The 25,658-nt window shown below is 44.1% G+C and overlaps 2 protein-coding genes across 2 annotated transcripts in view; both read left to right on the forward strand.

Moving 5' to 3' along the window:
- The window catches only part of p2ry4 (pyrimidinergic receptor P2Y4), a 53,134-nt gene that overhangs the window by 11,333 nt on the left and 16,143 nt on the right, over positions 1-25,658 (forward strand). The gene's annotated exons all lie outside the window — the stretch shown is intronic.
- On the forward strand, positions 13,615-16,716 carry sox3 (SRY-box transcription factor 3). Its single transcript, XM_037076959.1, has one exon. The coding sequence runs from the start codon at positions 14,963-14,965 to the stop codon at positions 15,857-15,859; it is 897 nt and encodes a 298-aa protein (XP_036932854.1). The 5' UTR covers positions 13,615-14,962; the 3' UTR covers positions 15,860-16,716.

Raw genomic sequence — 25,658 nt, forward strand, 5'->3', positions numbered from 1 at the left:
CAATAGTTGCAATTTTTTGAAACCGCATCGGTAGTACATTGCGAGAGCACAAGTGCCCTTAAAAAAAGAAAACCCTGGAACATTAACATACTGATTTCATGCGCATGGCAAAGGGCCTGAGCCAATATCAGAGAGGACTCAGCACTCCTATTGTCTGCTGGGACTCTGGTCCCCTCTGATATGAAAATTCAATTATTTTATAACTAGATCTGGCGCTGCGTTTTGACAGTCGACAGTAGCGCCTTGCCAGCTGCATCAGTGTGGGGGACCAGAGGCTCCTGATAGCGAGAGGGAGGCCTTTCAGACATTGACATGTTTTTGGGGGACAAGATTGCCTAAATGTGTTGCATTTAAGGACCCGAAAGTTAATCTAATGCACCGCCATTATCTCACCCAGGTAATTCCAATACCGTCCTCAATCTATGTTTACGCTCATGCACACAGGCCGCATACTCGCGCAGCCATTCATTCTTGAGCTCTTTGAATCTGATTCCCAGGCTTTTTCCGCATCCAAACAGGTAATGTATTTATTTATTTTTCCCCGCGGGAACTGGAAACTATATGAAATAGAAGTTGTTTTTCTAAGAGACATCAGCAGTTTCTCTGAGAGGACGCACAAGAAAAACATTTCCCAGTGGAGAAATGATGCATGGTGTCAAAAATCTAGTTCATAAAGGGACAGTTCTCCAAGTACTTTTTATACTTTTTGCATATACGTACAATAGGTATATACACTTAACTGTCAAATTTGGGCTCCTCCTCCCCCCGAATTCTCAAAAATATACCTTTTTTCTGATTTCACCATCTGTGTGTTCTCATGTATCTTTTAAACTCAGTTGCCTTGTTGTTAATGTTTCCTCCGTGCAGACACCCCAAACTTCGGAGGTGCTACGTGCACATCCACATAAGCTGGCCTCTATTTTCCCGAGTTTGTGGGACAAATCCTTTCATTACCTCGGCGGCCCATTGTGAGCGTCCTGAGGGGGGTCTGTTCAGATTAGGGAACAGGAAGCAGCCCCCTGGTATGGCCCTCTCTACTCAGACCCCACTGTGTTGCGCTTATTAACCCAGCCTGGGAGAAGACGTACCTGCCTCTGCTCATTAGGCCGCCGTGGAGTACGCGCTCAGCTCCGCAGAAGAATGGAACATTAATTAGTATTCTCTGCAGGGGGAACCGCCATTAGCACTTAATTAGCAGTAAGAGTACCATTCAGTCAGGCAGCCAGTTTAGTGTCTAACACAATATGTTCTGTGTCTTTTCCCTGTGTGTCATATGAAAGAGCTTGTTGTTTGTGCATGTGTGTCGAGCAGAGTGCTGCGTCCGTGTGCATGCTGCATATGTGTTTTTTTTTTTTTTTTTTTTTAACTATTTCCCCTTTCTTCATGTTGGTTGCAGCCTCAGAGCAAAGATTTCACAGCTTGTTGTCTTTTTTTTTTTTTTTTTTTTGTTTATTTCTGGGTTCAGGTTTCTGTTCAGAGCTTGAAAACGAGATGATGCATCTGAAGGGGTTTATTCTTGATTTAATGCATTCGATTTGGATGGATGCAGGTTTTCAGGCACGGCCTTCCCTCTGTCTCTCACAGCTTTAACTCTCTGTGCTGCCCTCTCGCTATTGTTGACCCCCATGAGGGCAACTGCTGTATTCTCATCCGCCCCGGCCCGGCCCAGGGTGGTAAAGTGGGCGATTCGGGGTTTTGAGGTCAACTTTTTTCAACATTGGTCTCAGGGAAGTTCCTTTTGAGCTGCTGAGTAGGCATTCTTCTCCTCTTTTCTCCGTGTTCTCTGTCCGTCACCATCACCGCCGAGGAGGACAAGGGGAGGCTGTTAACCCACCTCGGTCCACTCCTCGGCCTCAGCACCGCCGCTCCCCACCCCCCCTTCCCTCCACCTTCCCCGCCAGCAGCCCTTGGAGGCTCAGGCGGACGGTGGCGGCGGTGGTACCTTTCACTTCCCGAAATCTGAGAGGCGGAGAGCTGTCATTTGCCAATTTGGCCTGAATGGGGAGGACAGCGGATTGAATGTCGTTTTCCCACCAGGCTGCGCCATCCAGACCAGCAGGGGAGGGAGGGGGACGCAGGGAGCGGGGTGTAATGCTAGAGTAAAATTAGAGCTTTGATGGCAGCTAATAGTGTGTGATGGGTGGCGCTGACGTGGATTTCTAGTAAAGACGCCACAGGTTCCCTCTCCGTCTCTCTCTCCCTCTCTCTCTCTGTCCTGCAGCCAGGCGCTGACACACCTATAAGATTATGCGGGCCCGGCCTTCCTCCTCTCTCAGACCTGTAATTTCTCCCTGATCAATGTAATTATACATCTCCAGCTCCAGGCCTGCCCATGTCAAAGGGCCGGACTGGTCCTGTTTCTCCGCTCACCTTCCACTCGCTTTCACACACAGTTCTGCAGAACGAGACTAAAAGATTTAGTTACTGAAATCCTCCACTTTACGTTAGCGTACATATCCCCAGCCCTCTTCCCTTTTAATTCCCCTCATCTGTACGGACAACACGCGTTAACCAACATTTCTGTAAATGTGCCAGTGTTAGCCAGAGGGCTCATTTTAAAGTGCCGTTGTTTGGTGAGATGTTTTGAGACTTATAGAGTGATCAAATGTACACGATGAAGATAACAAGAGAAACAAAGCAAGCCATGTAGAGCAACAGTAAGCAGCAAACGATCACTACAATAATTCAGCACCCACACTTACGCTCGTTCTGCACATGACGGATCAACACATAGCTCAGTTATACTGACCGTCTTTTGATGCATGCAGACGTTGGGAGCAGCTATAAACCAGTAAAAGTTTAAAAGATGAGAAAAGACACACTTAATGTTTTTTTTATACGCTTGGCATGAATTGCTTTTAAAGTTTTCTACAGAAATTGATGCAGAACTTGCGTTTATGGTCGCAGAAACCTTGGCTGTAAACGTGGTTTAATGTAAAGGATCTTCGTCTGCTCTGTATCTGTGTTGTCGTTCAACCACATAACGTTCAACGGAACATTTTAAAATCCCAAATAAGTTTATGTTACATGACTGTTCTTTGATTAGAGGCCTTGTTGGTCAGAAACATTAGTCTAATCTCTACTTGTGAATGACTTTTTTTCATGCATAGGACATAAGATAGAAAATGTTTTCTCATTTGGTGTCAGAACAGTTTCTTTACGGTCACATCTGAGTTTTCGCCTCACTGCTCTCCTGCACATTTGCTTCTAACTTTTCAAGGTCAAAAGAAAAGAAAAAATATTTGAGAGAAAAAAGTGGTTCGCAATCGTTATTGCATGAACTGGAGTATGTGCAGACACTGAAGCAGTTATTCTCTATATTAAGGTCCTTTAATGACCATTTGTCAGTAATTAAGCCCTTTTAAGTCCTTATAAGATACTTATTAGCTATGTTATGTGTTTCTGAGACTATATTTCTTGATACAGCCTAACAGTCTTTTTTATTAGATTATGACATTTATAATCCCGTTCTTATAATTAAAAAGTGATTAATTATCATTTTTATAATTGTTTATAATAGACACATGTGTACTAGGATGAACTTTTTATTGTTAAACCTTTACAGAGCTTTTTTTGTTACTTTATCAAGATTAAAACATACATTATTTTGAATTTATGAGCAGTTTATTATTGACTTATTAACACTTGAGGTTATCATGCTATAAGAAGACACAAACCGAAATCCAGGATCAAAATCTGTGGATTTCAGTGATAGTGACAGACAATATTCAACAAAGATTTGTATTCAAACAGAAAGAAATGAATATGATACATTTTAACACCCTGAAATGATCTGGTTGAAATCAATATCTTCTATCTCAGTTTCTCTGCAGGAAATCCATTTTTTTTCATGATTTTTTTTTTTTTTTTTTTTTTTTTACATATTGTCACCCTGCAACACAAATTTTGATCTTAACACAAACTGTGTGACACAACACTGTCTCACACACGAGAGGATGAGGTGTTAATGTTCTGAGGATAGCAACATTACTAGTTTGAATTAGGAGCTGTCTGCCGTATTGGTCTGGTTACTTAAAATGGCCTTCTTACCTGTTAACTAATGTTTTATTTTACAAAGACTTTAATGTAAACCAGCGAAGCAAATGTCCAAAAAATTGGGTTGATGACAACCAATCAATAACCATTTTTATAGGCTAATTAATACTTTTTTTCTGTTTTTAACTAAACTAAACAGGTTCTTGCATTCCAAGCGGAAGCATTTGCAGCTTTATTCTATCGAATATCAATGTAAACTGAATCTTTGTGTATGTTTTAACTGTTGTTCAATCAAAAGTTAACAATAAAAACACAAAACCCTGCGTGCAGTGGCCGTTTGTTGCCTTAGTTACAGTGCTGCCTGCAGGTTTGTCGTGATATTAGATATAGAAGCACAAGTTCTGCAGAGGTGTTCATGTTTACGGTCACGATACGAGGCAGCTTAGTGTACTTTTATAGCTACTTTGAGTTCACAGTAATTGTGCGAAGTCATTAAAGGAGTGGATGTGTTTGTGTTGTTCTGGGTGGGGAAAGGTCTCAGGTACTGCAGCTGTTTCCTTCAGGGGGTTTTTAAAATCCACATTAATCTCTCAGACCCTCCCTCGCAGCCTGCTGCCCACCGAGAGACACGAGGAAGAAACGCGAAACACAACACTGTGGCCTCGGGGCAACCAGGGACACATTCACACACACACGGACACACACACACATGCACTACATTAGATGTTGTGATAGCTTCCGAGGCACGAGCGGCCCTGCAATGCTCTGACATATGGAAGCTTACAGGCGTCTTAAATGTCCATATCAATCTGCACACTTGTCAGCTTGACAATGACGGAAACAGAACACCATTAACACCGTCAGGCGGTATCGTCCTCATCTGTGCAACATTAGAAAAATAGATGGAGGACATTCCTCTGGACGTAAGCCAAGCCGGTGCAGAGCTAAATGTTTGGCTTTGACTCACGTTTTCTTTCTTTCTTTTTTTTTGTGTACAGCTTCACCGGAGTGTTCTATGTGTGAGGTTTTCGAAGTGTCCTTGTTTGCTTCAAGCGTCAGAAATGCAATATCCAGTTTTTAAAAACGGATCTGATTGCATTGATCTCATTGTTCTGCTCTTTCTTGGTAATGCGTATATGCTTGTGACCGGTGTGAGGCGATTGTCCTCTTCCTGCTGCACAGAAAGCATTGTACTCTGCTCTCCCGGGATGGGAGATGTTTTGTTTTTTGAGGCTCTTTCACACAAGCTCTCCCTCTCTCGTCACAATAGCCCTCTCTCCTCTCGCCCAGCGTGGCAACCCTTTCAAACGGGGAAGCTCCAGGTCAGTTTCCCTTGCCAAGTTTTGCAGCCTGCCATGTTGTCTATTCTGCTCAGCTATTTAAAAAATGTTGAATATCAACAATGGCTTTCACTGGTGCATTGTCAACTTTTGTATGAAGCAATCTTGGCTGAATGAGATGGGTCCCAGAGCAGGGAGAGCTCAGCTGCAGTGTGCACTACCACACCAGTGACTGCCCGGCTCGCTCGCTCTTTAGATTTCTCTCCGCCGTGGTGCTGCTTCTGGTGGTGGTGGAGGTGGTGGTGGTGGTGCTCCCGTCTGAATGGCCACGGTTGGAGTCTGGGCGTCTGGATGTCATCGCTATCTTCCAGTGCACGGTGCTGCTCTTGGGCCTGCTGACAGCCAGCTGTTGAAGGTGTGTCTAACAGAGGGACTGGGAAGCGGCAGCAGCAGCAGCCTCGGGACCAGTCAGAGCTCGGTGAGTGTCCTCATTTTTGTGGCCAGAGTGGGAGGAGGGTAGTAAAAGAGAGGAGAGAGGAGGGAGGGGGGTGGAGGGTGGGTGGAGGGGCGTTCAGGGAGATGTTGCAGGCAGCTTTGTGTCCTGTGAGTTGTGTTTACTGTCTCTCTTCACGGATATAAACTTAACGTGTCGAGACATTCTCCTGATAAAGACTCGACATGTCACCTGTTGGTCTGGATGTCACTCTGATCGGACGCAGAATGAAAGTTTGAGAACATCGACTCGTGTAAAATGTCAAACTCCTCCGTCCTCCATCAGAAAATCACAACTCGTTTATTCGCCCCAAAGCGGTTCATTCTGCAACCATTCTGACACTTTAACAAACACTGAGAGTCCCGTCTGATACGCACGCCGGATGCATCGGTGGACTTCATCCCGAGGCTCTGTGTGCGCTTACACGAGCGCGTACGTCTGTGTTTGTGTAAGTGAAGAAGAAAGATGAAAGCAGGAACGAGAGCTTGCCTCCAGATAATAGTAGCTCAGGCTCTTTGTGCCGCTGTCAGCCGGGAGAGGAGCGAGGCTGGAAATCGCTCCAATGCAGCGGCAACATCTTGTATGTTTCATTGACATATCAGTCTGAGGGGCAATGAGCCGTCGCCTCTGCACTCCTCTGGTCCGTGTGTGTGTGTGTGTTTATGGAAGTGTGTGTGTGTGTGTTTATGGAAGTGTGTGTGTGTACAGATAGGTGGCACACAAAAGGTGTAGCTCTTTATTAGGCATGATGGTGAAAAGTTGATTTAATCGAGATGGAAGAGAAGAAAGAGTTAAGAATCGAGCGCAACAATAATTTTTTGCTTTTATTTTTCTGCTTAATCTCCTCTTTTTTCTTTTCTTTTGTGCATCATATTCAGATGTTATAGCAACAAGCAAGATAAGAAACTAAAATTCGTTATCAAACAACAGTCTAAGGGATATAAATCAGAGCTGCAATGACTAATCAATTGGTTTTGCCTGTAAAACTGTATCATTAAATACCAACAATTTCCATAATCAATAAATCAGTCTGAATGTTTTAAATTAAAGGGCATCATTTTCTGATTCCAGCTTCTTAAATTTGAATATTTTCTGTTTTCTTTCCTCCTCCATGACAATAAACAAAATGTCGAGTGTTGAGGACGTCATCTTGTTCTTTTTGGACGTGTTTTTAACATTTTTATAGACCAAACAACTAATCGATTAATCAAGATAAAGGATTAACAAATAATCTAATGAAAATAATCATTTGTTGCACCCTAGTGTTGTGTGCACCAGACTGAGTATTTTTTCCTCTATGACAGTCAACTGAATATCTTTGAGTTGTGGACCTTAAGTAAGACATTTGAAGACGTCACTGTCAGCTTTTTGAGCCATTTTTCAGCATTTTATAACATTTTATAGACCAAAAAAACCATATTGCTCATTATTTATTAATTGACAGTGTAGAGAACCATTGATGCAGCCCTGAAATTATTCAGTTTCCAGGTCAGGTCAAAAGAAAAAACTTTAGGAAATGTGAATTTGTATCTCTCACATTGCCCCACAGTTGTTTCCAGTGTGTTTTAATCAGTTTCATCATATAATACTTGTTTTGGAAACTGGATTTGAACACCACATTTTAAAAACTGATCATTCAAACTGAACTCTCTCTAGAAGTTTTATCATTTAGACATTCCTCATGTGATAACTGGTCAAATGCAGTAATAAGAGTTCACATTTTTCGTCACACCTTTTTCTACCTGAGCGCTCTGAATGTCCCAGTCTCCATGAGCACAGCAGAGACGTCCTACCTTTCTCCAGGACCTGTGCTGTCCTCTGCCTCACCTCTCCGAGCTCAACCCAACAGCAAGGTGACCAAATTCATCTCGGAGCAGCCCCATCCATTATCTTGTCAACACAGTCAGCTTCCCACCTTAGTTTGCTCTTCTCCCAGAAGACCCGCTCTAATGAAATACGCAATAATCACCGCACTCATCTCGTCACGCTCAAGGTAATTAATATATTTAGAGGGCGATGGCTAACTCTTAATTAAATCATGCCTCTTTTAATGAGACCTTGACTGGGACTAAATTTATGACCACTATCTGCTTTATCAAGTGCTCCGCACGCAACAAAGATTTGTCATTTTCTTCCCAAATCACAGCCAGATTACACACAATGGTACTCATGATTTATATATCAATTTATGCTTGTTTGTTTCTTTATTTAAGGTTTAATAAATTACCTCTTATAATTACCTCACCTAGTTTTGGGCTCCCTAAAAGCCCCCAATTAATGCTCTGTGCCGTATCGCCGTTACATATTCATCCTGGAGGAGAATACAGATAACAACTCGGCGGCATTAATCATGTTACAAAAATTGGGTGTATTTAATTAATTAAAGTTACACCGCAAATTAATTGCGCATCCTCACAATATTATCTTAAGCTAATGAAGGCCTGACAAAAGGGACTGTTTCATTTTTTAAAAAGGGGGCTAGATTAGTGGGATCTCAATTATGGCTAAAACAAAAGAGGGCCGCTCGCTCGGGCACGGGCGCACAGCAAAAAGTGGCGACTCAGCACTTTCCCGCAAACAAAAAGCGGAGAAAGTTTCCATTGTTTTTGCAAAAAAAAAAAAAGAAAGAAACTGAACATGGCAATGATTCAAAAGATACATGGGAAATAATGAGGCGCTGTAATTAGCCAGTCGGGCAATAACAGTATTTAAGATGATCATCGTATAGAGGTGCTTGATAATAAATGCCACTCACAGGCTGCGGGACACATCTGCTCGCTGACAGACTGTCATAACTATGAAAAGGAAAGAAAGAAAGAAAAAAACAAGCATCTGGAGGCCTAATTTATTTAAACTGTGTTCTCTTTTGTTGCACGTATACAGAGTGCATTCTGGAGACCACTCTGCGACACGGCCCCCCCTCGAGGAGCCAGCAAAACGAGATTGCAACGAGATGGATAAATGGAGATTTCACAGATTAGAGGTTCAAGTGTGAGCTGAGGGAAAAGTTCAGGCAGCCGACGCAGGAGTGAACCGTCGTGTTGCTTAATCCGGGGGCCTCGGCCAAGTGGCTCAGAAGCAAAAACCATATTTATTGAAATTTTCTGCCTAATTTAAACTGAATTGAAATTAGCTCCCAGTGGATAGGAGCTTATAATTCACAGTAATTTGGTATTTTATTTTTTCATTTAACGCGTCATATACCAAATGCTTCTCACATGAATGTTTCTCCTAGTCTGCCAAGTAAACGCAAAGAGTCTTTGTCTAAGAAATGACTTTAAAGGGGCTAATAATCATTGTGTATTCATTTAAGAATGCCTCCGCCGATGTCCTCTGCTGTGATAGAATTTCATTTGCTGTGAGCTTCATTAGTCAATAACCACAGGGAGATAAAAAAAAAATAAAAAAGCTTGTGTCAATTATGTGAACTCCAAGGGTCAGTGAGTATATGAATTTTTAACTGAACGCGGCCGCACATGATTGCATTGAGTGGTTTCGTAAGAATGATTAACCTCGGCCCATGATTTTCCACGCACTTGTGTGTGAAGCATGCTTCAGATCCAGTGCAGTTTTTTTTTTTCTTCTTTTTTTTTAAAAATGTGCATCCCTGAAGGATAAGCAGCAGCTTACAACCCCCCGAAAGAGGTGATGAAGTGAAAAACTATTCCCTTTTGGCTAAGTGAGATGGAGCAGAGTGTTGGGTGGTCACGCCTTGTCTGCTCATGACAGTGGCGGGTTAAAGAGATTACACTGGGTCTGTGTCAGCAGCCTTGGCCTTGCTCGCGCAGGAACATAATGAGGAAGGACATGCTTGGCCTGCCGGGGAGAAAAAGAGGCTAAAGTTTGAAGCATTCTTCACAGACGGCAAACACCTTTTTAGCGTGTTGTTTTACAAGCCGAGGTCAATAAGTAAGGCCGGTTACATTCCGCGGAGTTGAACGAGGTGGCCGCTCAGTGCGGACGTATCACTTCTTTCTCGGCTTCGCTTCCCCCCACCGGCACCACAATGAAAACACAAAATTGCTCTGCTTACAGTGGAGGCAAGAATTTGGCGTTCTCCATTAGCCTCGAGTTCTCCTGACAGACTCGCAACACTCCACTAAAGCTCTCCTCAAAATCGATGCGTCCTGTCCTCTGAGCGTGTGTGTGAGTGTGTGTGTTTTTTTGGGGGGGGTTTCTTTTGAAGGTTTTGAGTGACAGTTCCTTCACCTAATGACTGAACGCAGGCGACTGGGGGCCCAGAGATGATCAGCGAGGTTGCATCCCCAACATGTGGTGAGTTTTTCCTGATCGTGGCGTCCTCGAATGGCCGCTCTGTGGTGAAATAATCGGGTTGACTGGTGAGGGGGGTTGGAAAGTGATGACACAGAGCAGCACTTAAGAAAATCAGCACCTGGCCTCTGTTTTATTCTCCGTCCTGATGCAACTCTCCATCTCTCCCTCCTCTGTTGTCAGGGGGCGAGCACTTTAAACCATCTTCAACAAAACTATAGATTCCAGTCAAGGTTTTATCCAAATCTGCACATATTTATTGTTACGTTTGAGTATGTAACTTTCCTACATGATAAACAAAAAAAGAAAGCTTAGCTGGGTGGAAAATATATCTGCAGTTTCTTTAAAAGTTGGATTCATTTATTGTCTGCTTCTTGAAGAGAGTTTGTCTAATCCCTGAGACGTCTCAGAGGGACTTTTTCACAGCTGCAGATCATCCTCATGTTATTATTTATGACAGAGAAAAGTCTTCGATGAACTCTAATGAAGTGAAGGTCCTGCAACAGTTCTGCATCATCAAAAAAAAAAAAATGTGTGTTTTTATGTTACCTGTTGCTGGAGAAGCTCATAACTTTAACTTCTGAATTTGCCAAAAAATGTTTCGAAAGCAGCATCCAGGAATTAGAAATATTAAAAAAGAAGCTTTTTTTTCTTTCCTGAAATTAAATAATGAACCATGGCTGGAGATTGCAAAATAAAATAAAAAAATAAAAATGTGAGATGATATAGAATATGTTTTATAGGTTGTAAAAAGGCAAAAACCAAAGATGTGACAGTGTAAGAATGCTCCCTCGGCCATGACTCTGCGTTACGCACAGGCATTAAACATTTTAAATCTATTTTTATGAAGTTTTTTTTTTTTTCTTCTCATGGGTCAGATAAGTCAAATTACCATCAGGAATACTACCCTTGCTTTTGTGACATAAAGAGATGATAATAGCAGCACTTTTATTCCTCTAAATGACCCGTGAATATTATTTTACCTGTGTTGAAACGGGGGAGGACGCGACCATTCACGCCGACACAATAGGAACAGCAGACCGTGCGTAAATTGCATCTTCATTTGCATTCCTCGTCCAAAAAAAAAAGAGAAAAAAAAAAGAGAAAAAATCATGCAAATCTTAATGAGACAGTCTCCATTGTGGCTGTAATTGAAAAGCCATTCTTTGTTAATTACTGTTTCTCAAAGGCCTTGTCCTGCAGTCACTGAGCTGAAACAAACAAAAAAAAAGTTATTGATTCTGGAGGTCGAAAAAAAAAAAAAGAAAAGAAAAAGAAACGGACTCGTGAAATAATGTTGTTTATTGTCGGTTCTGAGATGTGACTCTCGATTATAAAACACAAACTCTCCATCGTCAAAAAAAAAAAAGACGTAAATAAAATGAGCTTGTAACGATTAAAAATGAAATAAAAAGCAATAAATTACGAGCTATTATCAGTTGCTTATTTGCAGCTGAATGGCGGACATGCGGCGCCTTGTGTCCCCGTCGTGTAATATTGAAGTTGAGCGCATTTTGTCCGCCGTGAATTGAAATTGTGTGGCCATAAAGCTCCATTGACAGCCGGGCAAAGGGACGCGGGACATGCGGGAGAACTGAACCGGGTTTTTTTTTTTTTTTTTCAAAAGGTGGGATTAATGTCGCTTTGTGTCAATTAGTCGACATGAATGGATTCAAATTCCCGTAAAGCTCTTTGCAAATATAACTAACATGTTTTTTTTTTTTTGTGGTTGGTTTGCTTTATTTTCATCAGGCCCCCCCGAGGCCACAATTAGACTTTAGCCCCTTCAACAAAACCCTTTATGTCCTTTATGATTCCTGTCAGATTTAACATCAGTGTGAACGTTAATATTTGCTTTTTTCCCCCCCGATAATCCGACGAGAAAGAAATACGATTACAATTCATCCTGATTCCTCCTCGGGAACGGTGCGAGAGCGTCACGCTTTACGCACAGTTCACCCCCTCTTTTTTCTTCTTCTTCTTCTTCTTTTATTTAAACATTAAATTAGGATGGAGCTGATTGCAGCGCGGGTTACATCCTCCCATCAGGACATCCGCATATTTCCCAACATTCAACAGTGGGATCCTGCAGCCGCGCGCCCTGAGGAGCCCCTCCGGGCTGTCAGGCTCGTTGAGTCTGAATCGGAGCAGACTGCGCTGGTGGTCCTCGGTTCCTTAATTAGGAAATTAGCTGCACAGAGGCCCTCATTACTAAACTCCGGGTTACTACTGCTGGGTTTTTTTTTCTTCTCTCTCTCTCTCTCTCTCTCTCTCTCTCTCTCTCTCTCTTTCTCTCTGCTACCGGTCAATTTCCATAAGAAGATTACAAGCGGATCAGTATTGAGATGTGCCCAGATAAACAAATAACTGGTTCCTGCGAATAGACGGCCGCTAATTGGACGTTAGTTTTATTGCTCTCGCTCTGTTTGTGACGCCCCATTGAACGCGAAAATTAAATTCATGAAGTGATGTCTCTTTTCAGCTGATTTACTCACTAACTAGCTATATGGCTGGGGGGGGGGGATGGTGGTGTGGGGGGCTACTATAGGCTTCCCCCTAGACTTTAACGTAACACATCGTTTTGCCTTGTGTGCCGATGTGTGTAGTTTAATCTCAGAAGTCAGAAACATCATTCACACGATGGGTTTTATGTCTCCCTCTGAGCCTCTGAGCGTGATATACGCAAAATGTGCTTTATTCTTAATGCGATACGTTTTGGTGCAAAGCGCCGGGTTATTGTGTTCAGACAGAAACTTTTATTCATTCTTGAGGATGAAGCAGAGCAGCAGTGACTGACAGATGTTATCTGGATAATTATTGATAATTGGTGGAAAAGGCAGCTGATCAAAGCTTAACTCAGATGGAGCGCTACTCCTGATCCAGCTTTTTCAACTAAATAACCGATTTTCCAAACGGAGTCTTGCATTGCGACGTTTGCTCTCCGCGACAGTGATCAGATGATGACTTATGAAATAAAAGTCCCTCAGGTGGATGTCGGATAAAATGCAGGAGGCCTGAAGTCGCTGTTTTTTTTATTTTTTATTTTAAAGCCCCGGGAGGTGAAACGCTCTCAAATGCAGATACCGCAACGATCCCCGCAGAGCTCACGCACATACTGAGGTGTTAATAGTTGTTTTCGATGGGCGATTCGCTCCCAATCATTAGCAGGTGTGAGGTTTGCCCTGTTGAGCTGATCGGAGGCGGCGTTTCAGGTCGTTTGTAAGCGGACACATGCAAATGGAGACGTGGCCCTCTCTCTCCACGGTCTTCATTTTAATAAGCATTAACGGAGAGAAGAGAAAACACGTCAGCTGCTGAACTGCGGCTGAAGACCCTCAGGAGCGAGCAGAGACCGTCCGAGGCTCCAAACTCTGGGAGAAGTTCTCCTCTGGGGATTTGAGAGATGGCCCGTCCCCTCCACAAGAGGTCGTTGATGCATTAAAGTTTTGGACCGCGGCTGCTCCTCTCTCTCTCTCTCTCTCTCTCTCTCTCTCTCTCTCTCTCTCTCTCTCTCTCTCTCTCTCTCTCTCTCTGCAGACACACACACACACACACACACACACACACACACACACACACACACACACACACACACACACACACACACACACACACACACGAGCCTCTGATTTCATCTGACACACAGAATCAGCATGTTGGGTGAAAACACGATATCAGATCCTGAGATTATCTCCATATCAGTTGTTTAGAAATAAATATATTTGTATTCACAATAATAATCCGCCATCTTTCTTGGTTCCACCAGAGTGTTTACATGTAGATTAATATTACTCCAGGGGGAGTTGAATTATATATTGAAGAGGAAAACTGAATTATTTCTGTTATTTTGACGCTGTTGTTCTTTAAATGCATCCAGCGCTGTGAGAAACAGGCGGTCCAACAGATTCTCATGAAATACAAACTGTGTTTACTGCACTTGGCAGCAGCTGCATCTCCCAGAATAACACAGTTTTTATATTAAGTGACATGTTTGTCAGCAGGTTGGTGTTAAATTTTGTATTTATTTATTGCAAAAAGCTCATTTTATCCCAATATTCTGCTTTTTACTTCAACAGTTTGCACTGCCTTTTTATTTTTATTTTTATTTTTTACTTTTTTCCTGTGTAATTTATTAGTTTATTGATATTTATGCCTGAAGACTTGCGTTTCCCTGCAGCACATCCACCACTACACACACACACACACACACACACACACACTCCTTTTCGTTTAAACATGAGGTGAAGTCTTCATGGTGTTATACAACTTCATCTCTCTCTGTGTTGGACTTCTCTACCCATCATTTCTATCCAGAAATTCGATAAAATTATCTTTTTAAAATGCAGTTTGTTGCAAGAAACATTGAATTTCACTGCGATCTCTCTGTTTAATGCCCCCCAAAAATCAAAACCGCTGCACATTTTTGTCCGTCTCTCGTCTTCCTGGATGTTATAAATTAAAAAAAAAAAAAAAACCTCTCAGGTTTGTTGCGCTGCGCTGCTGTTTTAAAAACTTCTCCCTCCTCCTCTCACCAAAACACGGCGCTGTGCGCTCCGCGGTGGATACGGGAGCTGCGCGCTGATTGGCCGCCCGCTCCTCATTGTCATGCTGTCAATCCACATCACATGGTCCGGCCACTAGGCCTATTAACAGATGAGCTTGGCGAGCAACTTTACAGACTTCTGTTTCAGAGCCGTGGGGGACGGAGCAGCTTTGAGCGGAGAGAAACCAGAAGCACCTGCAGACTCATTTCCCTCTTTGGGAGCAACTTTTTTTCCCCCCTCATCTTCGTATGAGACTGGTCAGTATCTCTACCTCTTTGACTTTTTGGCGCTGTTTTGTGAACTTCTTTTTTTTTTTTTTTTTTTTCCTTTTTAAAATTTTTTCATGTGCCTGTGAGTGAACACTAAAAGCCGCCTGAATGTATAACATGATGGAAACCGAGATCAAGACCCCGCTCCCGCAGTCCGGCTCGGCGCAGGGCGCAAAGAACAACAGTGTCAGCGACCAGGAGCGGGTGAAGCGGCCGATGAACGCCTTCATGGTGTGGTCCCGGGGACAGCGGAGGAAGATGGCTCAAGAGAACCCCAAAATGCACAACTCTGAGATCAGCAAGCGGCTCGGGGCTGACTGGAAACTTCTGACCGACGCTGAAAAGAGGCCATTCATCGACGAGGCCAAGCGTCTACGCGCTATGCACATGAAGGAGCATCCGGATTATAAATACCGTCCCCGCAGGAAGACCAAGACCTTGCTCAAGAAAGACAAGTATTCTTTGCCCGGGGGACTGTTGGCGCCAGGAGCCAACGCCGTCAACAACTCGGTGTCGGTCGGGCAGCGGATGGACGGTTATGCGCACATGAACGGGTGGACGAACAGCGCGTACTCCCTCATGCAGGACCAGTTGGCCTACCCTCAGCATCACAGCATGAACAGCCCCCAGATCCAGCAGATGCACCGGTACGAGATGGCGGGGCTCCAGTACCCCATGATGTCCTCGGCGCAGACCTACATGAACGCGGCGTCCACGTACAGCATGTCTCCGGCGTACACGCAGCAGACCAGCAGCGCCATGGGACTGAGCTCCATGGCGTCCGTGTGCAAGACCGAGCCGAGCTCACCTCCGCCGGCCATCACGTCCCACTCCCAGCGGGCGTGTTTGGGGGACCTGAGGGATATGATAAGCATGTACCTGCCTCCCGGCGGGGACAGCGCGGAGCATTCCTCCCTGCAGAGCAGTCGGTTACACAGCGTCCATCCGCACTATCAGACCGCAGGGACTGCCGTCAATGGGACGCTACCTCTCACCCACATCTGAGAGCCAGCAGCAAGAGGAAAAAAAAAGACTGCAAACTTTAAGAAGAGAAAGGAAGAAGAAAAAAACAAAACAAAACAAAAAAAAGTACTTCGGATACTTGAACTTTGGTTGCTAAAGAAAGAAAACAGAAAAAAAACCCCACAAAAAACAAACATCGTTCAACTGTTTTATCTGCATATCTCCATTTTAAAATGAGTTTTTAAATGGACCCCCGCTGAACGTTGAGCCCAACAGAGTAAAAATTGCATTGCAAAGAGGCTTTTTATCACGAGTATAAGCAATCAAACCTTATGTAGAAGAATTGGACTTCTATATTTTAATTAATGCCATATTTTCTCTCTGTGAAAAGGCATGTGGCCTCATTAAGAGAGGCTGGTGTGTTTCAGAAAAGCTGGATGGAAAAGTTGGTTCATAAATGTTTACACTTAATTTGTAGAATGTCAGTTGTCTCGACTGTGTCCAAAATATTTTGTAGTCTCTCTGTTTCTGTCTCTCTCTCTCCTGTTTTTATTTTTCTCCTCCTCCTCCTCCCCCTCATGACCTAGGTTTAAAAATGAAATGTTAAGACTGTGCGGGTCGCAAACGCAAGTTTTATTTATAGTAAGTTTTTTTTTTTCTTTTCTAGCTTGTGAACCCGATGTGTTTTTTTTTTTTTTTTTTTTTTTTTTGTCACGTGAAAAAATGTTCAGATTTTGTTTTTGTAAAAATGTTATTTTCTGTGATGGTTTTTTGTTTTTTTTGACAGTGTCATGTTTACTCATCCTCCTGAACGAAAAGGTTTATTTAAACTGACGTTTCTACATATTTTAAGACCATCCTCTATTCTTAAATGCTGAATAAATTTGTACGAAACATGATTTTGGGGCTCTTGTCTGTCTTTTTGTGTGTAAAATGAGGTCTGGAAATAAGAGTTTAGCAGTTTTTAGTTGGTTTGATCTCCAGCAAAGTGATTATTCCAACTTACTGAATAATGTTGTTTTCACATTTTATAAATTAAATACAGAGACATTTTCATTTCAGCAATACATCAGATTATTTCCATTTAAATGTCCACTTATCGTAAGATTTAAAGAATTATAATCTTCTGACCTGAACTTACATTTTTAAGTTCAATAAATATCTACTTGGATTTAAGAATGTAATTTAACTTAATTCTCAGGCCTGCTCGAGTTTTTATTACTGATAATTCTGGTCAACATTTTTACAAGTTCATCATTTTGGGAACTGATATTAGTAGAAAATAAGAGTCGAGTTAATATCTTCTTGCTTTTTGAATTAGCCCTTTTAAATATTTGGTAAAAGACTCAATTTGTCTGTTAAGTTCACCTGCTCACATATTCACTCGCTTTGAGTCGACAGGTTGTCATTGACTTTGCTGCTTCAGTCAGCTCGAGTGTGTTTTAATCACAAGAGTTCAAATAGAATAATTCTACTTTTCACATATACAAAAAAATAATAATGTAGAAAATCTAAATGATTGCAACCAGGACAAATGGAGGATGTGAGTGTTGCGTCACTTCACATTTAAAAGTGGTGTAAACTTAAAATATATACATATAAACACACCCAATGAAACACAAGAGCTGAAAGTTGAAAGTTTCAGAGTCGGTGCTGATGTGACACGCGACATCTAATGTGTGACTCTTCTGCTTGGAACAGAAAATAAGGTATTAAATGACTTTTAAAGAATCAAATTAGTATTTTAATATGAACTCTTCTGCCTGTTCATGGGGGATTTTTCTCATAAGCCTTTAGAAACTCTTCTTGTACTCATTCACAATCTTTTTTTTTTTTTTTTTTAAAACTCGCCGGGCACTGTGACGATCCGTCCGCCTCTGTCTTGGTTCTGTTAAAATCCAGTGAAGGCTGGAAGCAGCTACCCTCTCCGCGGTGGAGTTTATTTTTCAGCACATTATCTTAAATATCGGCACGTTAAACTTCCTCCCCTCATCTCGCTCGCTGTGGCTGACCCTCTCATAGTAATGCAAAGGTGTGCGGTTGAATGGACCGGCAGTGTACTTAAGGATAAATAAGCTGCGGCCACCAAGAGGGCCGAAGCAGTGGCGGTCCTGCTGGCCTTCCCACACTCCCTGTAGGACTTGATCCACGGCTCAGCACAGCGGCCTGGATTAGCCCCACGCACCTTTGTGGAGGGAAAGATTATCCAGACCTCCCTGCATTCACTGACAGGGTCTTAAGTCATTCTAGCGTGCCAGCAGCCACCCGTCACCTAATCACACTTTCCAACTCATTTTTTTGTAATTAAGCAGCTTTTCTCTTCCTGCTCCCTGGTGTCAGAGGTGTTTGCCGTGGGCCGGACGGAGGGACGGTTTCAAGTTGTTTTGTATGTCTCTGAAAAAAAAAAAAAAATGTATGTAACTCTCAGGATTGGATTTCACCTGCATGAAAAACCACAGATGTGTGAGTTAACTTTTAACCAAAGTGAGGAGATTTGTGCTCAACGGCTGATGCCAAAAAAAAGTTCTAAGGGTCTCAGTTCAGTCAGATGTGTTTCCTGCTCTCTCTGCTGGTCACATGTCAGGATGAGTTAGGTGTGAAAACACATGTTCGGGGGAAAAAAAGGTGTGTGGCTCGAGCTATAGGTTGAATGTTCTGGCAGTGAGGCCATCCGTGTTGGACTCCCCAACCACCGCCGCTGCCCCCCCATCCCCCCTCGCTCTCCCCCTGCTGAGCGCCCAGAGGGCCTCTCTCTCTCTCTCTCTCTCTCTCTCCTGTCATGTGGAGCTCTGTGCCCACTCAGCAAGTGCAGGCATATCCCACTTCCATCTGCCTATGACCTCACAGCCCCTGTTTGTTTAACCCCCTCTCCAAAAACTAACCTAATTATAGCCCTGTAGAACATGGATTCAGCGGATTCCCAGTGGATTCTGCTGCTGTGTGTCCGCGCGCACCTATGTATGTGTGCAGCGCATGCAAAACTCCAGCTTAACAGCAGCTGCGCTCCAGGCCGTGTTTCAGCCGATCCTGTTTTTTTTTTTAGTTGTTTTTTTTAACATGTCGTGTCTCCCTTCTTGTGTCAGAACATGCCCTGCTAGTTACATGACTAGTGGGAGCATATGTGAAACAAGGTGGTAAATAGCGACAAGGGTGTCTCTTTTGACGTCAGGACGATGAGTGGAAAACTTATTACACAAATCTGGCTGACAGACTTGACGTTGGTGACATCACTAGCTTGCCGGCTTGACCTGCTTGGCAACTTAGAGGCAGCAGGGGGACACACCTACTGAACAAATTTACCTCGACTTCTCACGTAATCTCAGACTCCAATCTGGAAACTCCTCCGATGTACAGATTAGACGTCACCTCACGACATAGTTCGAGTGCGAATGGGTGAACGGATGTTGTGCTTGGTAGGGACTGCACCTATGACAGAGTCAGACTGTATTGATTTGCTGTGGCTGGGATCTTCAGGAGGGCCCCTCTGAGCTGAGCCTGGAGGGGAGGCCCTGGAGTGGCCTGTCCAGCCCGGGCAGGCCTGTCCGGAGAGTCGTGTGAGGTGGTGAGATTGACAGCAGAGCGGTGTGTATGTGTGAGCGTGTAGAGGTGCGGGGGTTGGAGGGGTGGTGGTGGTGGTGAGGGGGGGGAGTGGGGGTTAATCTCCCTGAACTGGGGCAGATGTTGTTAACGAGCTCCTCTCAGGTCGACTCCCTGCGTGGGAAAATGGCATCAAATCCTCCTGGGGTCAGGGCTTTTGGGCTGACCCACTGAGAGCCATCCCTCTCCAGTGCACCGTCCCTCTCAATCCCCCCTCTCAATTCACTCACCCACTCGCTCTCCCCTCGCTCACCCGAGACACTAGAAGGAACCCAAAAAAAAAAAAAAAATCATGTTTGACCGTTTCTCCCTTTCTCCGCCCCTCCTCTTTTTTAAGTACATCCCCGATTCTCAGCACCTTGCCTGAACATATGTGAGACATGTTCCGTGATGCAAATGTCTCATTAATGATAGCTGTGGTTGGATCGCCATGCCTTACACAACCACTAGGAATGCTGAGTGGGAAATTCTTCAAAGACAAGCATGCCGCCACTCAAGACACTGCATCCGCCCAGCAGCCAGTCAATCGTGTTTATGTCAGCGGAGGGTAAATCAGTTAAATTTTGCCCTTATAGACATTCAGGCGCCCGAGCTGCTATAAAGTAGGGCACATAAAGTACTTAAATGAGAGTACATTCATACATTGTTTTTAGACGGTTCATCCCAAAAGCAAAGATACTGTTCGTCTTATCTGTAGAGCTGTTAAATCATCTGGATTGTTTGGTGTGAGTTCTGGTGGTACCGGCTGTGAAGATGTCTGCCTCCTCAGCAAAGTCTCTTTGCAGAAATCATAATCCACAGACCTTGTTGTGATCAGTTTACATGTAGGAACTATTTTCTTTTTTTGTATCACTGCTAAGACAGCTCACGTTACGTCTCAGCCAATGTCTTGAGCCTCTCTTCCATGAGTCCTTCTGCACGGTGATACAGTTTTGAGTTTTTACAATTGAAACACTCATGTGTTTCCCTTTTTTTTGTATTATTTGACTGTGAGATGTCTGCCCTCTCTGAGTGTAATTGAACCAGAGGGCACTCGGCTTCTGCTGCTCGAAGCACCTAAAAAATATGTTTTCAAAAAACTCAACAGCAGCATCCTTCTCCAGAAATCCTGACCTGGTTATTTAAGATAATCACAGCCCTTGTTGTGAGTAGTTTCATGTAGTTGTATCTATTTACTCTCTGGATTAGCACTTTGAGACCTCAAAAAATAAGGAGGATTTCGCAACCAAAAATGAGGACTGTGTTTGAAGGACAGTGTTTTCAGCAAAGTGAAATGCAACAGCATCAAATACATTTAATTTCGCTGAAATGCAGAATAAGTTTCCCTCTAGTATAAATGTGCATAAATCTGTGACATAAAGTTCACTTATTTCATATTGTGCCCCTGTTCCCTTAAAAGTGTCTCTCCATGCCACTGCCCTGTGTCTGTCAGCCTCTCCGTGGGGACTGACAGAAAAATCCATGTGGCAGATTTTCACAGCCCCTTTTCCTTTAAAATTAAACGTAAGAAACATGAATTCTTCTCTCCAGGGCGTCTGACAAGAGGCTAGCTTACTAAAGGTACTGCCCGTGATGCAGGCCTCCTTCTGTGCAGCGTAAAACAGTTACGGTTGAAAGATCCTCCACGAAGCTGCTCACAACACGGTCTCTGTATTATCTTCAGTTGACCTGTCATGATTTCTGGAGAGAGAGATGTTGCTGTCAGTTTTTTCAAGTGTATTTTTTTCGGGGCGCGCTTTGATCACAGCAAGCCGAGTGCCATTTACTTTCCTTAGCGAGAAGGCACACATCTGCGTTTTGCAATTCTCTGCAACTCACACCAAAACAAACTAGATATACGTAGATATGTAGGAGGTAAGAGAGAAAATATGTACTTTTGTTTTTTGGGTTAACTGTTCCTTTAAATTTTGACATTATTGAAACTGAGGAGAAGAGAAAGTACCGAGCACCTGCGAGCACTGCTGTTGTTCGACCTGTGTACATACTGTACACACTGTCACATGAGCTCACTCTGATGTGGCTGCCCCTCATCAATCATATCCGGACCGGGCACGTCTCTTCACCATATCATGTCAACATGCCTGCTTTACGGGGGTTTATCCTGACTTAGGTTTTAATGCGAGGGTCATCCATTAAGGTGTCTGCCTGCCGAAAAGGTGTGTTTACTTTGTCCCGGCAGGTGTGTGTGAATATGAGACGTGTCAAATATGAGACGGGATTACCGCCTCTTTTGTCCCGGACAAAACAAACACAAATCACACGAACAGCCGAACTGGGAGGATTCTGTTTTCTCGCTGCGCGGCCTGTTTGTTTAGAGAGTTATTTCTGACGAGGATCCCTTTGACGTTTTTTCTTTTTTTTTTTGTTCAGGCTAAACGCCGCTGAGGTTTACTCCAACTTGTTTTAGCTCGTAATTGCGGCTGGAGGAAGACGAGTAAAACCACACACATGTCCGCACGCACACACACACACACACACACACAAGAATGAAACTGGATTAAGAGGCCTCTTCCTGAATAACCTGTAAGGGCAATTACATACAAACGGTTGGCTCTAGTGTGCGCTAAGGAAAGCTCAGGCACCGAGCGAGACACTCTAGTGTGTAAAAAGTGTGTCTGCTGCAGATGGTCCCATTCTGTAGTGCTCATCACTTTGTCTATACACACTGGAGCATGTAGCGTTGCTTTTAATTTGCCAAACCGGAGTTCTGACCCCACTTCTGACCTGTCTTGGAAGCCTTGGAAAAAAAAAAAAATTGGGCCAAGTGTACGTGCGCTGCCGTATATACGATGCCTAGGGACAGTGAGGAGAGTACGGGACCGCTGCAAGACAATGCAGAGTCGAGGGGGGAGAAGGACTTAAGGGGGTGACAAGGGGGAAGATTAGGCCTCTCATCTAGGCCACAGATATTGATTAGTGTTTGCGGAGGACAGTGAGAAGGAACACAGATTGACAGAAACACAATGGCGGTGTGGTGACTGCTGCATCAAAAGCCCTCTGATCATACGGCTATTGTCAGGAGATGCGTGCTCACTCAGTAACCTGTAAACACGCACACACACACACACACACACACACACACACACACACACACACACACACACACACACACACACACACACACAACAAATCAAAAACGTACATGTTGGGGGGAAAAAGGCAACAAATGCACCTGGAGTAGGAATAAAGATTTATTTTCCTTGGGGAACTGTTCAGTTACGGGGCACTTTAGCGTAGCGCAGTCTGTGTGTGTGTGTGACTGTGTGTGTGTGTGGTTTATGGGGGTGTTACCCTGGGAACATGGGGGGAGGTGGAACACACTCGGCTACGGGTCAGTCCTGACTGACTCTGTCACTTATTGATTAGTTGCCATGGAGAGTTAGTCAGGCCATCTCTCTCGGAGGTGTGTCCCCGAGGGCCGGCAGCACTGCCCAGATGAGCCTGTGGAGGCTTTGTCTGCAGGGGGTAAGAGTGTGTGTGCATGTGTGCGTGTGTGCGTGTGTGCGTGTGTGTGTGTGTGTGTGTGTGTGGCTTCTGTACGCTGTGTGTGGATGTGTGAGTGAGAGCGTGTGACCTCGCTAACTCTCACTCGCGCTTCCCCTCGTCTCCTTGACCCCCTGTTGTGGTACTTTTTCTTGGACTTTGGCAGCTCCTGCACCGCTCCTCCCCGGCTAATCTGCGATATCTAAAATGAATCAATGTTTATGCATACACCTACACCCAAGGGGGCTGCGATTAATGGGGATTGTAAACAAATTGTCCAAACTTATTGAGCTGTGAAATCCCCCCCTTCATAGCCGCTGGATTTGCCTACTCATATGATCCCCTCTCATCTCTGTTCTTGTATTGTCATTGTTCCCGTTTAAAGAAGGAGGGGTGGCAGGGAGTGGGTGCGGGAGGGAGATGGATGATGGTCAGGACTCAGTGGTGCCAGAGGTCCACCTGCAGTAGCTGACGACTCCACTGACAGCCCAGCAGGAGACGGTGAGGGTGGTGGATTTCGCACCTCTCTGGAATAATTAGGAGGGTCGGGCGTTTGGGGGCAGCATGCCAGTGTTTCCTTTCAGAAGCGAGCTGGAGACTCAGAGATAAAGATGCACAAATATGAGACAGACCCTTTAACTTGTGGACCAGCTCTTGTACGTCTGAGGCCTGGGCCTCATTTATGAAAATGTTCAGACTTAAGATCATTTCAGACGGCGCGCTCCTGTTGTAAGAATCCCATTTGGAACTTACACACCTGTGATCTATACGTCTCAAATCACCTTCAATTGACAGCACCTGCCTCGCAAGTTCCCCCCCTTTTTTTTATGAAGCAGAACAAATTAGGGTTTAGTCAGCCATAGCCACGGACCAAAAGAGAGGAAATCAAACTTTTAGGCTGATGAGATCTCAGTGATTCTCATAGCTCTGATCATTTTTTTGAGACGTAATAATAAAATTCCATTCACCAAGTTAACTGCTGAGATCAGGGAACGTGGAGGCTTTGAGGGAAAATAGTCGTACAATTGTACAAACTTCCAGGTTCTCTGGACACATTTGGAAAGAGTCGAGTGGGAACAAGTGTGACGCAAACTGTTGTTTGTGAACAGTCATCAAAGTTTACAGACTCAACTTTTATTTTTTAGTTTTTCTGTGTCTTTCTGTTATTCTGGGAGAATTCACTTTTGTTTTTTGTTTTTGTTCCCACAAAATATTAAGTGCTTTAGATAATCTGGCTAAACTGCTGGCTGGTTTACAACCGTCTTAGAGCCTGAATGCGCTTGTTTCTTTCCTTCTTGGACTTGCTTGTTGTGACAAAGTCACCATATTTTCCAGATTTCAGCAGTTTGGTGAGTGTGGTGTTATAAAAGCTGATTGAGAAGAGGGTCTGAAAGTGTAAATATAAGACCTACATTTGAATGAACTGGGCTTCTTTAGCAATACTGACTCTGTTATTCTGTTGTGAACGTTCTTGAAATGTTCTCAACATTTGAGACTTTAGCTCACTTCACTCTCTTAATGTCTCGTTTTTATTTGATCCCCTTCTAAAGGACTTGCCTTGTAGTTTACTGGTGCTATATAAATAAACTTGCCTCGCTTTTAAAATTGCAAATTTATCGTCAGAATAATGCAAACTTCTCCTTTCAAGAATATGCGCACAAACTTCTTACCCTGAAACTTGACGACGGGCCCCCACTATCCCTCCCTAATATCACACCTTGGATGCATAAACATGCCTGTGCTCCACACATCACCCCTCTCCGGGGGGGCGGCATGGCTTTAGTGCCGCACTGTGACACCAATCAGGGGAGATGGCGGGCTCCTTTGTCATGCAAACACCAATCGCTTCTTGTCTTATTCAAATGTCTGCCCTCTCTCTTTCTCCTCTCCCTCACTCTCGCTCAACCCCTACCCCGCTTCAACCCTCCACCCCCGACTTCAGCCCTCTCTCTCTCTCTGGCTCTCCCTCCTTCTCAAGTCCAAGTAAATCCTCGCTGAGAGAAGAGAGGGAGCCTCCAGGCCCGGGGCTGCTGAGGCAGGCCTCTCTCCTGGGGGTCAGCCTGTGTCTCAGCGCATGGGGCTGTTTCCAGGCCCAACCAAGTCCATTTCATATTCAAATGTTACAATCAGGCCTCTGACCCGCAGGGGGCTCTTTATGGCTGCGGCCCCAGGTCGCAGGGTCAAGATGGTGATTTAATAGCTCAGGCAGAGGAAAGGAGCGGGGGAGCCAAGTGATTTAGGGGATGAATGAGTAATAAAAAAGCATTTTTCCTAAGTTGTCATGTAAATTTCAATCCGTATTCAATATGAGGCTCCCTCCACACTAGAGGCCTTCCTCAATGGCTTTCTAGTGGACTTCAGTCATTCAGAATTAAGAAAGTCCATTTTCTGCTTTTACTCTTGACTTGTGGTTGGTGTAAACAGTAGCCGACGAGGGAAGCGGCCGAGGATTAGGGACGGAGATAAGGAGACGTTAAAGAGTCATCATGCTTGTATGGTGCCACTGCGTCTCCCATGTCCCTCATGGTCTGGAGTGGCCTGTTATTCCTGTCCCAGAGGGTGTGTTCCCTATAGCAGCTCCAGTGACATAGGCAGGTTTGAGTGTTTACCTATGTTTGTGTGACAGAGAGTGAGCAGGAGTGTGTATGTATATATGTATGAGTGTGTATAGAGGGTAACTGGTGTGGCCATTTTGTTTACAGGTGGGAATCGTGGAGGCACAGACAGCACGTTGCCCCGACAGGCCGAGTTCAAAATGACT

This window comes from Acanthopagrus latus, chromosome 18 (genome assembly GCF_904848185.1).
Source record: "Acanthopagrus latus isolate v.2019 chromosome 18, fAcaLat1.1, whole genome shotgun sequence".
NCBI lineage: Eukaryota > Metazoa > Chordata > Actinopteri > Spariformes > Sparidae > Acanthopagrus > Acanthopagrus latus.